Consider the following 15,060-nt stretch of genomic DNA (forward strand, 5'->3'; position numbering starts at 1 on the left):
AAAGTATGCAAAAAGATAATATATCCACTAATAATTGGGAACCACTCAATAGTTTAATCCAAATTATACAATCATTTAATTAACCTAGGAAGTTCTCGGAGACCTATGAATGGTTATGGCTATTAATATCGTGTTGTAATTTACAAAATTCTCCAATCATAGGCCAATATATTAAATAGATTTGACCAGATAAATCATTAATAATAAATATCCAAATGGTTTTTCCTTACTTTTTATTTCATAATACCCAAATTGTGATTTGTGTTACAATTCCCATATTCTAAAACACAACACTCAGAAAATTACAAATGTCACATACGACAAAGAAAATGTAGTGCTTGGCATTTTAGTTTTACCGATTTTTAATTAATAAATAACGAAGATACAGTACCAATAATTATAGTTTGTTTAGTTTTATCGAATTAAGCAAGAAGATGCTCTATACACCAGAACAGTCTCAGCAAAGCCGCATAACTTTTTACTTCATATTAAGTAAAATTTGAACCCATTTCTGTCATTAAGTACATGCTTGTGTGTTTTCACAGGAACGAGAAAAAGCCTCCAAAACAATGCTACAAAACCGACGTAAGCAGAGAAAAATAAAAAAAGATTACACAACATAACAATATTCAACCTCCGCTTTTGTTTGATTTATGTATAAACTACTCAAACCACCAAAGGAGGAAAAAAAAAAAAACCATAGTTACGTTGGAAAGGTTACACAAAGACACCAAAGGAGATTGATCCAATTTCTTTCAGCTTTTGTAACAAACTATGCCGATATATTAACTGATGTAGCCAAGACTAAGAAAAATCATCACAGCAAACCGGCTGCCTTAAGTGCTGCCTTGAAGTCCTCGTCGCTGTTCCGGACCTAACGTTGGAAAGCAGGAGGGAGACATCAATTAGACAGTATTAATTCAGAGCGTTTCACATGTGCATGTTTGCACCTGTACATTACATCTACTGAAAAATTAAACAGATTTTTTTGAATTTTGATAAAGTCATAAAATTCTGGAACCATGAAAGCAGGATCTTAACTCTTAAGATTACCTCAGTTACTTTGATGTCAAAGTACCGTTCAATTTTTTCCATGATAATCATATCATCACCATCCATCAACAAATTAAACACAACTCCTGAAAAATTACAAAAAATAAGTCCTGGTCAATAATTACAATTTCCGATTTCCACCTAGACAATATCCATGTAACAAATACATAGTAGAAATCAATAACGAGTCAATCTATTCCCAGTTTAACAAAGTAAGTCTGTTTAACTCCTATGTGCAGCTTGTGTGCTCCAATAATTCCAAGACAATACAAACATGTTGAGCCATAATGACAACATGAAGGTCTTTCTGACAAATAATATCCATCATTACCCATTTCTCAAACAAAGGGTGAACTCATCGGAATTACATCAATGTGATCAAGAGAAGACACTAACAACCTTGCAAATATAAACAACAGGTTCAACTGCCTTCAACTATCTTTTAAAGCAAATCAGATATTCAGCAAAAAAAAAAGACAATCAAAACAAAATCTTTAATTTAGAAACTTGCCTTTGCGGCCAAAGCGTCCTGCCCGGCCAATTCTATGCAGGTATACTTCACAATCAGGCTCTAAATGTTTTCCATGTTTCACCGGAGGATCATAATTTACAATAAGATTAACCTGAATAAAAAGAACGGGTCAGGATGTCAACAGCATGAGCACTAAGCATCCTGCATCCATTTGGAAAAACAGCAATTTTAAAACTAAAGAAAAGCACCTGCTGCTGATCAAAACCTCGGGCAAGAACGTCAGTTGATATAAGAACTTGTGTTAATCCATCTTTAAACTCTTTAACAATTTTGTCTCGTTCTTCCTGGATTGTAGCACCCATAATTGTAGTGACTTCATAACCAAAATCTTTAAGTGCTTTATGCAACGCGCTTGCACTATTCTTTGTGCGGACAAATATAATTGTCTGCCCCATTTTTTCTCCCAGTTCAAAAATTCTATCCCTGATTACCATAACCTTGGCAAGTTCGTCAGGACAGTAAACTTTATACTGCTTTACTGATTCTAATGACAACTCTTCTTTCTTGACAAAAAGTTGATTATAATCTTTAACAATCCTTGTTACAAAATTCTTGACAGTTTCGTTGAATGTGGCTGAAAATAGAAGAACCTGCAAGAAAAATGTAAATGAGAAGAAAGTATGCAACTACTGTCTCTAAAGTTTGACAAGTAAACTATAAAATCAGGGCAGTGCATCCAATACCAATTTTTTAGTATTTATCTTGTCCACCATGATACTTCCCTTACTGGGAATATTTGACCACTATTAACACGAATATGACTTTCAAGTACACAAATAGTACCGAATCATTAACACTCTCCGTCCATGTCACAAAAGATTACAAAAGGGAACTACAATGTTGTTTTGAATATTGCACTTCAGCAAAAACAATGACAATCTTGCATATTCAACCAAAATTATAATCCCAACACAAGTTAGAAACGCAAGCACATCCAGCATACAGATATAAGCTAAAAGTTCAAAGTAATCTTGCTAGTTTCACACCCTCTCTCAGCTAAGAGCATATTACCGCAGAGTAGTTAGACATACCTGGCAATGACCACTGCTTCTTTCAATGTCCTTCATAATCCTCAAAGAATCATCTCTAAAGCCAGCCTGTATAATTCATATATTTATGAGCACCCAATGACCAAGAGCCTCTCTCCAAGTAAAAAAGGGGGGGGGGGGGGGGGGGGGGGGGGGTGGTTCCCTGAATCTTCCCCCAAATATTAAGCCATCAATAAACATTTCCACAATAAAAAGCACCAAAGAGTTTCAATAAAAGTAGCTCTTTCAAATCAACACTGAACTGAACCCTCTTACACAACTAACAGAACACAACACTCCCTTGGGGTTCATTCAAATTAACACTTAAAACAACCTAGCAGGAAACTCCAATAATTTTTTTCTGGCAACAAGAGTAACTACTAAATCATCTTGACATTGTTCTTTGATAAGAATAATGTACACATAATTTCATCAAAAAACTGCAGTACCATAATCTGCTTAATAAAATTACCTCATCAAGCATGTGATCGGCCTCATCATACACAAGAATTTTCAAACGACTGAAACCCAATTTCTTTGCTGACATCCATTTCTTAATGGTACCAGGAGTGCCAATCACTACTTGTGCTGTAACTGGTGGCCTTTTTGATATTGGCACATAATTGGTGCTGTCTGTTGGCACAGCACATTCTGAAGTTATCCCTGTGTGCTTCCCCATCTTACGAAGAACCTCCAAATTCTGCAACATTTATATACTGTCCCTTAGTTGCCTCATTCTTAGTAAAAATTCAAATAAGATGCAAATGAAATCAAATTTTCAAACATGAATAGTTAGTAAAAAGGCTGCTAACACATTTACCAAAGGGGGGAAAAAAAAAAGAGGGGAAATTTAACCTGAATTGCCAATTCTCTGGTAGGACAAATGCAAAGTGCTTGTGGAGCCTTGAGGTTTGGATCAACACGGCTCAACATCCCAAGCACAAAACAAGTCGTCTTGCCAGAACCATTACGTGCCTGAGCAATCAAATTTCTGTAGGGAGGAGTCAAGATCATAGGCAAACTGATGGCTTGAATCTTGCTAGGCTTCTGGAATTTCATTTCCACGTATAATCCCTTTAGGAGCTCTGGTGAGAGATTCAAATCTTCAAATGTAGTTGCGGAGGTATAAGGTGTATCACCAGTCGTAACCTAAATCAGATAAGAGTAAATAAACAAATAAACCTCTCTGTACAACACATTGCTCGAAACTTTATCATCTCATCAGATGCAATATGACAGTTGCATCTATCAAACAAAGGAATCTGAGATCAGTAACGATACAAACCCACTTGCCCCATAAAACCAGCCTAGCCCAAAGGTTTCATAATACGTATCCCTTGAAGACCTACATTTTAAGTTTGCACTTCACTACCATAAGACTTTTTAAATCCCCTCTTTCCATATACTCAGCATTGAGAGTTCCAATACCCGACTTGTAAGGGAAACGAACACAGCAAGATTCAAATTTTCACTCAATGAAGGATTTAAGGGATATAACAAAAAATTGTCTGGACACTCAAAATTTCTCTTACATAACAAATCCTTATTATATAACAGCATCAATAGTTTTAATCATAATCTATTTAAACTAATTTAGCAATAATTAATATCCTAAGATCCTAAAATTTTCCACAGCCAAATAGAAATAAATAAAATATTTAATTAAATTGTTTTTTTTAATAACAATAGCTACAATTAGAGGAAGAGACTCGTACGGTTTTGATGCTAGAGTCTTCAGCTTCGTCAAGGAACTTGTTGACTTTCTTGCTCTCATCAATAGTCAAACCCTCGACGTCCAGTTCCGCCGTTGATTTATCCTCAGATGTGTTAGCGGTTTGCTGCTGCTGCTGCTGCTTCCGCTCCTCTTTCTCCTTCTCCTCCTCCTCCTCCGCTACGTCGCCCCACGATCGCTTCGGCTCCGTTGATGGCAACGGCTCTAACGTGGCAGGAGCTGCTGGGTTTTCGGTTGCGTCGGCCATATTTGGCGTTGTGTGATGGGATTTGGTCGAAGGATTTTCACTGTCAGCGAGATTCTTCTTTTTTTTTTTTTTCCCCCCGCTTTACTAAAGAGAAATAGTGTGTGCGAGTTTATTTATAGGAGTAGTTCTTTTCTTGCTAAGTCGGTAAGGGGATCGTAGAGTCGACGCTAATGATTTTTATTGAAAAGTGGGGATTATAATTACATATAGGTCCCCAGACTATTAGGAAATAACCAATCCGGAACAAAATTCGTATCTTTTGCACATTATCCTTGAAGAGTAATATTAAAGTCTAAAGCCACAAATTATTTTTGTACAAATTAAATGAAAATATGGAAAAAAAAAAACGAGTGGGTAGTTTGTATAAAAATGATTTTTAGTTGTATATTACTTATAATTGAAAGTTGAGGAAAACAAATCTAATAAAAGAAGTATAAATATTGTTTGGTTCCTAAAATTTGAGATAATGACATAATTAATATTTTTTATTTTAAAAAATTATCCAAAAAATATTAATTACAGATAGATTTTCGTTATTAATTAGATCAAATAATTGTATGTTTTGACTTTCGAATAAAATTACGGATCCTAACTCCTAATGCAACTATTTTCAAAAACAAAAGTAAGCTGCATTCTTGTTTTGTAATTTTAATTAAATTAGGGGTCCTAGTGCCATTTGGACATTTGCTCGGTTATTCTGAAAAAAAAAAAAAAATTGTTAGGAAAAAATAGTTCTGGAAAAGCGAAAGAGTGGGCTTGCCTAAAAGCCTCAGCCCCATTATAAAGCCCATAAGGAGGGAGACGAAAACGAGCCTTGGAGCCCTGTTTTAGAAATAATAAAAAATTATTTATAAAGTGTTGCACGTGGGAAATTACTATGCATTTTTGTGACAACTGACAGGAGCACCTAACCTCAATTTCATATTTAATTTCTCCAACCCGCATTGTATACTTAACTATAAAATTTAAAAACAAAAGTTGAGGTACCATTAACAGACATTGAAAATGGATGTAATATTTTCATCTTTTATTAAATGATGATTATGTCTTCAGAAATTCGAGGTGTGTTTAATTTAATCTTTAACTTTGATAAAATGAAAATGAACATTTGGATTAAGCTCAACTCAACCTGACGCAACATGAATAATGTCTAAATTGAGTTGAATTTTTTCTTAATCATTATCTTTTATAAGTTAGGCGAGTTGAGTGTTATCGAAGTTACGCACACTTTGTTATAGTGCATATGAATATATATAAGAAAAAAAATGCTTTTGAAATTTTTTTTTTAAAAAAAGATACTAAGTGAAGTGTTTTCTCCCCGGAAAGCATACAACACTTTAGAATCAAATAAAATTACTTTTCAATTCTTTAAATCCATAAAAAGATAAAAAGATTTGATATTGCAGCATATATATTAAAGGATGTATTCTTGACCTACGCGTACTGTTGTTGACCAAATTCAATTACGATTAATCCTCCATTCGCCATCAACATAATTATATTCTCTTCTTTTTTTAATTTAATAATTTTGTTTCTAATTTCATGGGAATTGACGAAAAAAACTTAAAACAAATTTTGGCATTTAATTGATATTGAGATCATGAAATGCACCGCATTGAACGTTCATCAACATTTGAAATTTTGAAATCTGAAGGAATGGTGATAATTTAGATTGATAAACTGCATAATTAATCATTTTTTTTTCTAGCAATCATTAGATTTCTTTTAAGTTCAGATGCCTACATCAGAAAACTGACCATCTTTCTTTTTCTTGTTTACTTAGCTTTGAAAACTAAAAAATGAATCTTAAAAGTTCAAAAAAAAAAAAAAATCTTAAACTACATCTGTTTTTTCTCATTTTTCTCATTAATCAAAAGACCCAAAAAAATGTATTCAGAAGATTTACAAAAAAAAAAAAAATTAGAATAGGGTTTTGGGATAAGCCTGGTTTAAATACTCTCTCCACTAATAAAAAATTTTCTCAATAAAAACTTTTTTTTAATATGAAAAAAGGAAAAATCAATTCATCATAACACACCCCAACTACTATAATATTTTACCAATACTCATAATTATTAGGCATGTTATTTATCTATATTTTTCAATACGGGTTGGGCCATTTTTATTTATAATTCTGAAAATATAAACCTAAACCCATATATATATATATATATATATATTATAATTAATATATAATTTAAAGTTAAAATAACCTCATTGGTTGTTATATATATTTCGTTTGCATAAAATCAAACTTTTATCTTCATTTTACTCGAAAGAAACTTTGAATCGAATAGTTAATGTAATCAAAGTAAACTCTTAATACATATACTATCATTGAGTTCGGCTATTTAAACACATGATGTTGATATAAGCTATATGTGAATATTTAAAAGTAAAAACGTAAAAGACTTCATTTTTAACGTGCAATGGTACATTGTCACTTGACAGGTGAATCCGTCTCCAAAGTCACGTGAATTCAAGAAAAACATGGAAATTTAAATTGATATAAACTGATTGATACGATTAACTTCGACATCACCATAGTTATTCTACTAGTCTTGACAATATCATTACAATCCTTATTTTGTAACAAAAAAAAAAAAAAATTGTTTCAACACTTTTGATAACGAACCACATAAATACGGAGAGTGAATTTATTTTATTAATGAATTTTAAGGTAGTGACATCGATCCTGATATTAAATCTCTCAAAACATATATAATAGAAATACAACTTACATAATATTTATGGCTTATCGACGTGGGATAATATTATACTCGCCGTCGTGTACATTATAATGCGTGACAAGAGATGTAAATTATCATTTTATTAATAAAGATGTGAAACCACAACATTATACTATTATTGTAAAAATGGTAAAAGCTTGTTTAGTCCTTATATTATGAGGTTAGTGTCCATTTAGTCCCTGTATTTTTAAAAACACCTTAAAACGTCCCTGCTACTAAATATTGACACTTATGCCATTATTTTTTATTATTTTTAACTTGCTTTTACAATATTACATTTTTACAATAATGTTTCTTTTTTGGATATTAATAAAAAATTAAATTATCAAATTAAACTCAAAAATAAAATAAAAACAAAAAATGTATATATTAATTTTTGTGGAAGCTCACGTATGTCTAAAAAATTAATATCGTAAAAAATTACATTATCATTTTTTTAGAAAAATTAATATTTTAATTCAAGAGTGTGTTCCACAAAAATTAATATATATTTTTTATTTTATTTTATTTTATTTTTTGGTGTTAAACTGGTAATTTATTTTTTTCTTTTTAATAATGTCTAAAAAAATTATTATAATAGGGTTATTTTTTTCTTTTTAAAAATGTCTAAAAAATTATTATAATAGGGCAATATTATAAAAATAAGTTAAAAGGAACAAAAGATAATGACAAAAGTGTCAATAATTTAATGATAGGGATGGTTTGAGGTATTTTTAAAAATATAAAAACTAAACGGACACTAACTTTAAAATATATGGATTAAACGAGCTTTTACCCATGTAAAAATTAACACCCATCTTATGGCACACTGTAATTGATATTAAATATCTAAAAAGATATAAAAAAGAAAATGAAACTTTTATAATATTTATGACTTACCAATGAGGGTTCATATTATACTTGCCGTCGTGTACATTATAATGTACGACGGGACGCGTATTATCATTTTATTAACGGAGTTGAGAGACCACAGTAGAAGACCACTGCTGAAAAAATTAACGGGTATCTCATCTCACACTGTAACATAACGGCCCGGATTGACCAAATTGTGCTTGTGGATATCACGAAGAAACCTTTACAAAAATCTAAACAATTGGGATTAATTGGGTCCCACAAAAACCAACCATGATCAATCAAGCTTCGCTGACTATGATGCACCCCTTTTAAATCATAATTTAACGGTGATCTTAAATTGAAATTTTCTTCCACTCAAATTGGTCCCACTTAAAATTCGAACCACGATGAATCGACCTGTGACGTGCATCATCTAACAGGCTGTGATCTTAGATCAGAATTTGCTTGGCGTTTACAAGGGCCAATTAGTAATTTAAGTCCAACTGTGTTTTATCGTTTAGGTACCTATTTTTTATTTTTTTTCCCTAAATAGAGTAAATAATTTATCTATTTATATTAAATAAGCCTATAAATCTATTAAAATGATTGAAATACTATTTTACTCTTTGACAATGATTATAAAGCTCATATTTATTTATTCTTAGTAAATACATTGTTTTCTATTATTCTTATCCAATCAATACTTTTATGCCAAATTAGTTTCTACTTTCTATAAATAAAAATGAAGAATTACTAAAAAAATTAAATTCATGTCATTGTAACATAATTCGAGAATCTACTGATACTCAAACTCTTTAATTAATAATGAATCATTATCTTATTTTAATTTTTTCTAAAAGACAAAATCATTTTTTCACTATTGTTATTTAGTGACAATTAGTGGACTTATTTAATATAAATAGAAAAATTGTGGTGCTTATTCATGAAAAGATAAAGAATCAGGGACTAAAACGATAATCTCCCAAACAAAGTTCCGGGGTTTAAACTGAAGTCCAAAACAGATCAGACCCGAACCGCCAAGCGAAATAAAAATCGAAAAGAGGCGAAACAGAGCCACGGCGCTCTCGAGTCTTGACTCTCTTGCTCCCTCGTTCCCTATAAATATAAACATAAATCTCAAAAATTATAAAAAAAAAAAGAAGAAGCATAAAACTGAAAACATAAACACAACAACAACGAACGGAATAAAAGCAAAAAGAACCCAATCAAAACGGCAAGGCCGAAACCCTAAAACGATAACTACGAAAACAAAACGAGAAAATAAAACGTAGGCAGGGAAAAAAAAAAAGGAAGATAACAATCTAATGATTATAATGAATCGATGATGACATGAGCGTAGGCGTAGTAATATGAGTTATTAGCTTCTCTATTTCATGGCCAGAGAACGCCACGGAACGACCTCGCAGCAGCAGCAACAGTGGGGCACGTTAGAGGAGTTGTTGCTAGCGTGCGCCGTAAACCGCCACGGGACCAGGAGTTGGGACTCGATCGCTATGGAAGTTCAGAACCGAAGTTCGGCTCTCTCGTCGCTCACTCCGCAGAGCTGTAGGGACAAGTTCAATGAGATTAGACGGCGGTTCACGGTGAAAAACGGCGCCGAATCGACGAGTTTGGTCCCGTTGGTTGACCAGCTCAGACAGATTCGTGTCCAAGAGCTCCGCGCCGAGGTTCAACGACGCGACGTTTCGATCGTGTAAACTTGCTGTTTTTTTTTATTTGAGATCTGAGACTGAGGGATTTTGCTTTATGTGATGAGATCTGTGAAACGACGGCGACGTTTTCGTGTTTTGCAGGTCATTGGAATTGAAGGTGAAGAGATTGGAAGAGGAGAGGGAGAAGAGCATGAAGCCGGAGGCAGATCTGGAGAGCGACAGAAAAGCCATGCCGGAGATCGAAGCCGCCGTCGACGGCGACGGCGACTCGAACCGATCCTTCAACGAGTCCAATTCCACTACCCAAAAGGCCGAAACGACAAACAAGAAACAAAACGACGACGCGGAAGGGGAGGAAGAGAAAGAGCAGAAAATGAAACCCGAACCGGATGTTGAAAATGATCCGGTCCAAAACAGAACCGAAAGTGGACCGGACCGGGAGGATCGAGACTGGTCATCCAACGGTAAATTAAATGAAAATGGAAATGGAACTGGAAATGTTAAAGAAGAAACCGACGAAGATAATGATAAAACTGCGTCGGAGGGGAAAGTGGAAAGCGTTAAGAATAAAACGAGTGCAGTCGGTGGACTCAGTGAGTCGAACGAGTTGTGGGACGAGTCGAAAAGGGAGGGAAAGCAGAGCAGCGATGTACAAAGCTCAGCTAGTTTGTCGAGGAACAAACGTCGTCGTAGTGGCGAGGAGCCCTATGACGAGGAGGTTTCTCCCGCCACAAAAAAGGTATTGGCTGTAAAATCTGAGCCGTTAGTGAGGTTTCTTGGGATGATACGGTCTCATCGGCTCAGCTCGCACTTTGAGCGGCGGCTTCGGAGCCAGGTATGTTAACTTTTTTATTTTTTAAACGAATATTCTTTATGAGAAAAAAATTGAAATTTAATTTAATTAATCCGGTTGATCAAATAAGGTAAGTAAAGTTCAAACATGCACTCTGTTCATGAATAGTAGGCAACTCAATCCGGAGCAATGATAGCTTTCCACGTAATATCCAATAGGAACTTATCGGTAAAAATGAAAAAATTGCGGTGGTTGTTTGGTCCTCGAAAAAAAAAAAATAAAGAATTGTTTCATCGCATTATCACATTAGGCATCTAATCTAAGCATCGTTTTGAAGAAACGACGGTATGGATGTATTCAACGTATTGACGTGGGTCCCAACTACTGGAATTTTGGACTCCATGCGATTTGGAGCACGAGTAAAATTGTCGAGAATAAAAAAAAAAAAAATCCTAGAATATTTTTTTGGATTGAGGTTGTGACCATGGTATCCTACAATATAGATTTCACAATTTTAACATTCATAAATGATTAAATTTTATTTATTTATAGTAATTTTGTTTATTATCTCCCGGTGCTTAGATTGAAGGATGCTCTTAAAGTTGTAGTTGATTGAACATTTCACCTATTTGTCTCCTTTCTTTTTCACTTTAAAATTTTTTTATGTCTAGTATGAGCCAGAATCATGCAAGCCCAAAATAATTGGTGTTTATCTTTGAGGAGAGAAACATGACTCGTGGCCCATGCTTTTGCGAATTTCTTTTCCCCTAAGATGATAATTTTTTCAACCCTTCAAATGATGACAGTTTTTTACACCCAAAAACAAGGAAGAGTACAAGACCATGCGTAAATTTTAACTTATTAAGGAATCCGATAATATTTATAACATTAACCAAATAATTTTTGAAACAATAGCTAAATGGCCTTGAGTGACTTGGGTGATGCCATGCCACGTCGGTTTTCGATTGATTGCTTAGCTTTAAGGTGCGAGTTATGAGTGAGTGGTTTTTTTTTTTTTTTTATCTGTTGCACGTAGGACTTTTCATGGGCCAAGTTTTTTGCTCGTTTACGAGTGTTTTGCTTGGAATAATTTTTTCTTGGGTCTTGGTCTTTGCTCCATTTGGAACGCGATAGGAAAGAGGGAGGGTAACTTCGGCTTTAAAACGGGTTAACCCACGTTCGCGTTGGTTTCTTTTCGATTCATTTTGCCCATTTTGCCCTTCTCGGGAGTCTTCTGTAATTTTCCTTCTTTTTTTTATAGTTTTTGTAGTTTTGTCATGGGCTGGATAATAACATTCAGGCCCCCGAGCTCTTTTTCTATATTGGGAAGGAAATAGTTTATTTGTGATTTCAGTAAAATTAGGAGATCCGGATGTCATTTCCTCTTTACTGCCTGGTGCCTCTTGGCTATTGGTAGTTATGGTCTGTAGTCCATCGTTGTGTGTATGGGAAGCCGTGCCAACAGTTGACCCTCTGACTTGGCTTGAATTGAGGAGAATCCAACGGTGATTAGGATCTCGTCAGTGGGGCCCATTACTTGATCGCACGACTACGGCTGTTTCTTGTTTTTACGACATTTTATGCTTGCGTGTAGTATTTTTATTTTAACAAAAAATTGTATTTTAATTCTCTGGCACAACAGAGAGCGTTATTGAACTGATCAATAATGGTATAGTGTTTTTCTGCAGGAATCTGAGAGGTACAAGAAGTTGGTAAGGCAGCACATTGATCTTCGAACAATTCAATCCAGGCTTGACAGAGGGCTTTACTCCAATTGTTTCCAAAAATTCTTTAGAGATCTCCTTTTGTTATTCAACAACTTCGTAATTTTCTTCAGAAAAAGCTCTCAGGAATATGCCGCAGCACAAGAACTCCGGACCCTAGTCATTAAAGAAATGACCGATATGCTTCGTAAGCAACAACCCATTGCTGTTACTAAACCTAAACCTAAACCCAAACCCGAACATCATCGACAACAACCACAGCCTCCGCCCGCTTCCCTTTCAAAGCCTAACAGAGGTTCAACAATGGTGGTGTGTGGGAAACGCAGCTCTATTAAAGCAATATCCAAGAATGCGTATGGTAAAAAAGGAGATAGAAAGGATAGAGAAGTTGAAGAGAAACCGAAGGTGAACGAGAAGAAGGTTGATAGTTCGTTTGTGGGTATTGAGGATAAGGGTATTAAGAAGAAGAGGAGCCAAGAGCGGTCTGTTTCGTTGCGGAGAAATTCAAGAAGTAGCAGTAGGAGTGGTGACGTGAAGCATCAGTTTGGTGGTAATGAGCTTAGTTCTCATGATACTTTGGAGGCTAAGACAGAGAATAAGAAAGAAAATGCTGTAAAGAAGAAGAAGCTAGGGGCGGCTAGTTTCTTGAAAAGAATGAAGCAGAATTCACCTAGTGAAGTGATGGAAGATGACGACGAAGAAGAAGATGAAAACGATAATGATAACGATGACGACGACTCGGGCGACGATAGCAAGGATAGTAAAGTAGAGGAGGAGAAGAAGAGGAGGTCGGTGACGAGGAGAGATGTAAATAGAGTTACAAGAAGTTCAAGGGGAAGAGGGGTGAGGGAAGAAAATAGAAGGAGAGGAGTGGGGAGGCCGCCGAAGAGATCGGCTTCGGGGGCAATGAGTCCGCCGGAGAAGACGTCGGGGAAGAGGGGCAGAGATAATGGTGAAAGCGAAGTTGGTGGTGGAGGCAGGAGTCGGAAAAGAACAAGGAGGTGAAATCAAAGGGTGCATGCATGAATGATTGTTGTATAATGTATATTATTGAGAGGTTTTTTGCTTTTTTTTTTTTTTTGGGTTATGATTCCTTTTGATCAGTTTAGTGTTTTAGTTACTAAGAGATCAAGATAGAAATGGTTCAATTAGAGAGAATGAAGTAGAAAAAAGAAAAGTTGTGTTTGGAAATTGGAGAGTGTTTGTGGCAGCCATTTGCATTTCTTTTTTTTTTTTTTAATATATAAACACACACACATAGCAGCATGTAGATGTAAGGATGAATCATAGGCTTTTTTTTAATTTTAGTTTGCTTCATTTTTGCTTTAGAAATTGAGGTGCATTTGGTCCATTGAGTAGAGAGATAATTTTGATGTACATAATCATAAAGACGTATTTAACTTCAACAAAAATATAACTAGTAATTTTTTTTTAATTACTGAAATTTGAATAGTATTAAGACACAACCAAGACTGAAAATGAGATACTGTTTATATTACAATATTACTGTACATATAAAATAACAGTATTATCTCTCATTGACCTTAAAACTGATTTGGGCTGAAAAGCTGCACCGAGAAAGCAACCAGCCATGATGCAAAAAGTAATTTGGTGTACGTGTTGATTTTCTTGAACCCTCCAAAGATAGAAGAAGTAAATTTCACACATACCTTTAATCGGTGTATTCCTCATAGCCTGACTTTTCTAGTAGTTACAAATAATTCTAATTCTTTCTACATAAAGTTGATTCATAAATCTATTTTTTCAATATTACATGTGCGTACATGTTACTGTCTTTTTCACTTAAATATCATATTTTGCAATGTACACTTTAATTTTGATTTTTGAAACCCAAATTTTCAAGCCTAAGTTACGGTGGGTTTAAGAGAAGTCATTCATAGTTGAATGACGAACTCACCTCTAAATGAGTTCATTTTGATTTTAAAAGTCGAATTTCGAATTATATTTGAGGTAGACTTCAAAACAATGATATGGTTAAATAAATTTACACTCTCATTATTTACGTAAAGAGAATTCCATAGGAGACGAGAGGGATGAGTAGTAGTTCTAATTTGATGTTAAAAAAAAAATACCAAAAAAAAACAAAAGTTTCTGAATCCGTAAGGGTGTATAATATGGACAACTCGATAGTTAGAAAATTGATGCTGCAAAATCAATACTAATTATCCTACAACAATTCTCCCAAAATGCAAATATAGATTTCTCAAATTTGAGAAAAATTTGCACAAGACAAGGCTCACCATCTTATGCTGAGGTGGTGAGTTTGTTCTTTTGCTATGTGATATAATAATTGGTGTTATAGTGGGATTTATAAATTTTTTTATTAAAAAATTAATGACACTATTAGTAAATCTTATTATTATGTCATATGATAAAATACTATTGGATAGACTCACCGCCTCAACATGCTGAGATCATAAGTCTGTCTCATACAAATTTCTCTTCTCAATTCTTAGGCAAAACTTCTAGATGTAAGTAATGGTAGCTTCTAAGACATTGAATTAGAATGAGTAGCTCAACTAATGAATGAAAATATTATGGTTGGTTATAACAATTAACGAATGAAAATAATATGGTTGGTTATGTGCAATTTATTGTTATTCTCATTATGATTCAATGGTTTGATTATTATTGAGGTTGGGTGAATATTGATTATTGAGTTGTAACTTTCTT

At 34.2% G+C, this 15,060-nt stretch overlaps 2 protein-coding genes across 3 annotated transcripts; one reads left to right on the forward strand and one right to left on the reverse strand.

Moving 5' to 3' along the window:
* Window positions 1-454: 454 nt before the first annotated feature.
* On the reverse strand, window positions 455-4,721 carry LOC102609367 (DEAD-box ATP-dependent RNA helicase 38). 2 transcript variants are annotated; one of them, XM_025093209.2, is made up of 8 exons: window positions 4,329-4,721; window positions 3,469-3,762; window positions 3,086-3,313; window positions 2,617-2,682; window positions 1,774-2,175; window positions 1,565-1,676; window positions 1,042-1,139; window positions 455-874 (listed from the first exon to the last, which is right to left on the reverse strand). In XM_025093209.2, exons 1-8 carry the CDS (start codon window positions 4,590-4,592, stop codon window positions 818-820), a joined length of 1,521 nt encoding a protein of 506 aa, XP_024948977.1. In that variant the 5' UTR covers window positions 4,593-4,721; the 3' UTR covers window positions 455-817. The 2 variants fall into 2 exon arrangements, with proteins under 2 accessions (XP_024948977.1, XP_006492655.1); XM_006492592.4 differs by having other exon boundaries at window positions 1,054-1,139; window positions 4,329-4,718.
* A 4,501-nt stretch (window positions 4,722-9,222) lies between these two features.
* On the forward strand, window positions 9,223-13,557 carry LOC102609075 (uncharacterized). The gene is made up of 3 exons (XM_006492591.4): window positions 9,223-9,890; window positions 9,991-10,684; window positions 12,331-13,557. Exons 1-3 carry the CDS (start codon window positions 9,571-9,573, stop codon window positions 13,369-13,371), a joined length of 2,055 nt encoding a protein of 684 aa, XP_006492654.1. The 5' UTR covers window positions 9,223-9,570; the 3' UTR covers window positions 13,372-13,557.
* The last annotated feature ends 1,503 nt before the right edge of the window (window positions 13,558-15,060 follow it).

This window comes from Citrus sinensis, chromosome 2, assembly GCF_022201045.2.
Source record: "Citrus sinensis cultivar Valencia sweet orange chromosome 2, DVS_A1.0, whole genome shotgun sequence".
In the NCBI taxonomy this organism is placed as follows: domain Eukaryota; kingdom Viridiplantae; phylum Streptophyta; class Magnoliopsida; order Sapindales; family Rutaceae; genus Citrus; species Citrus sinensis.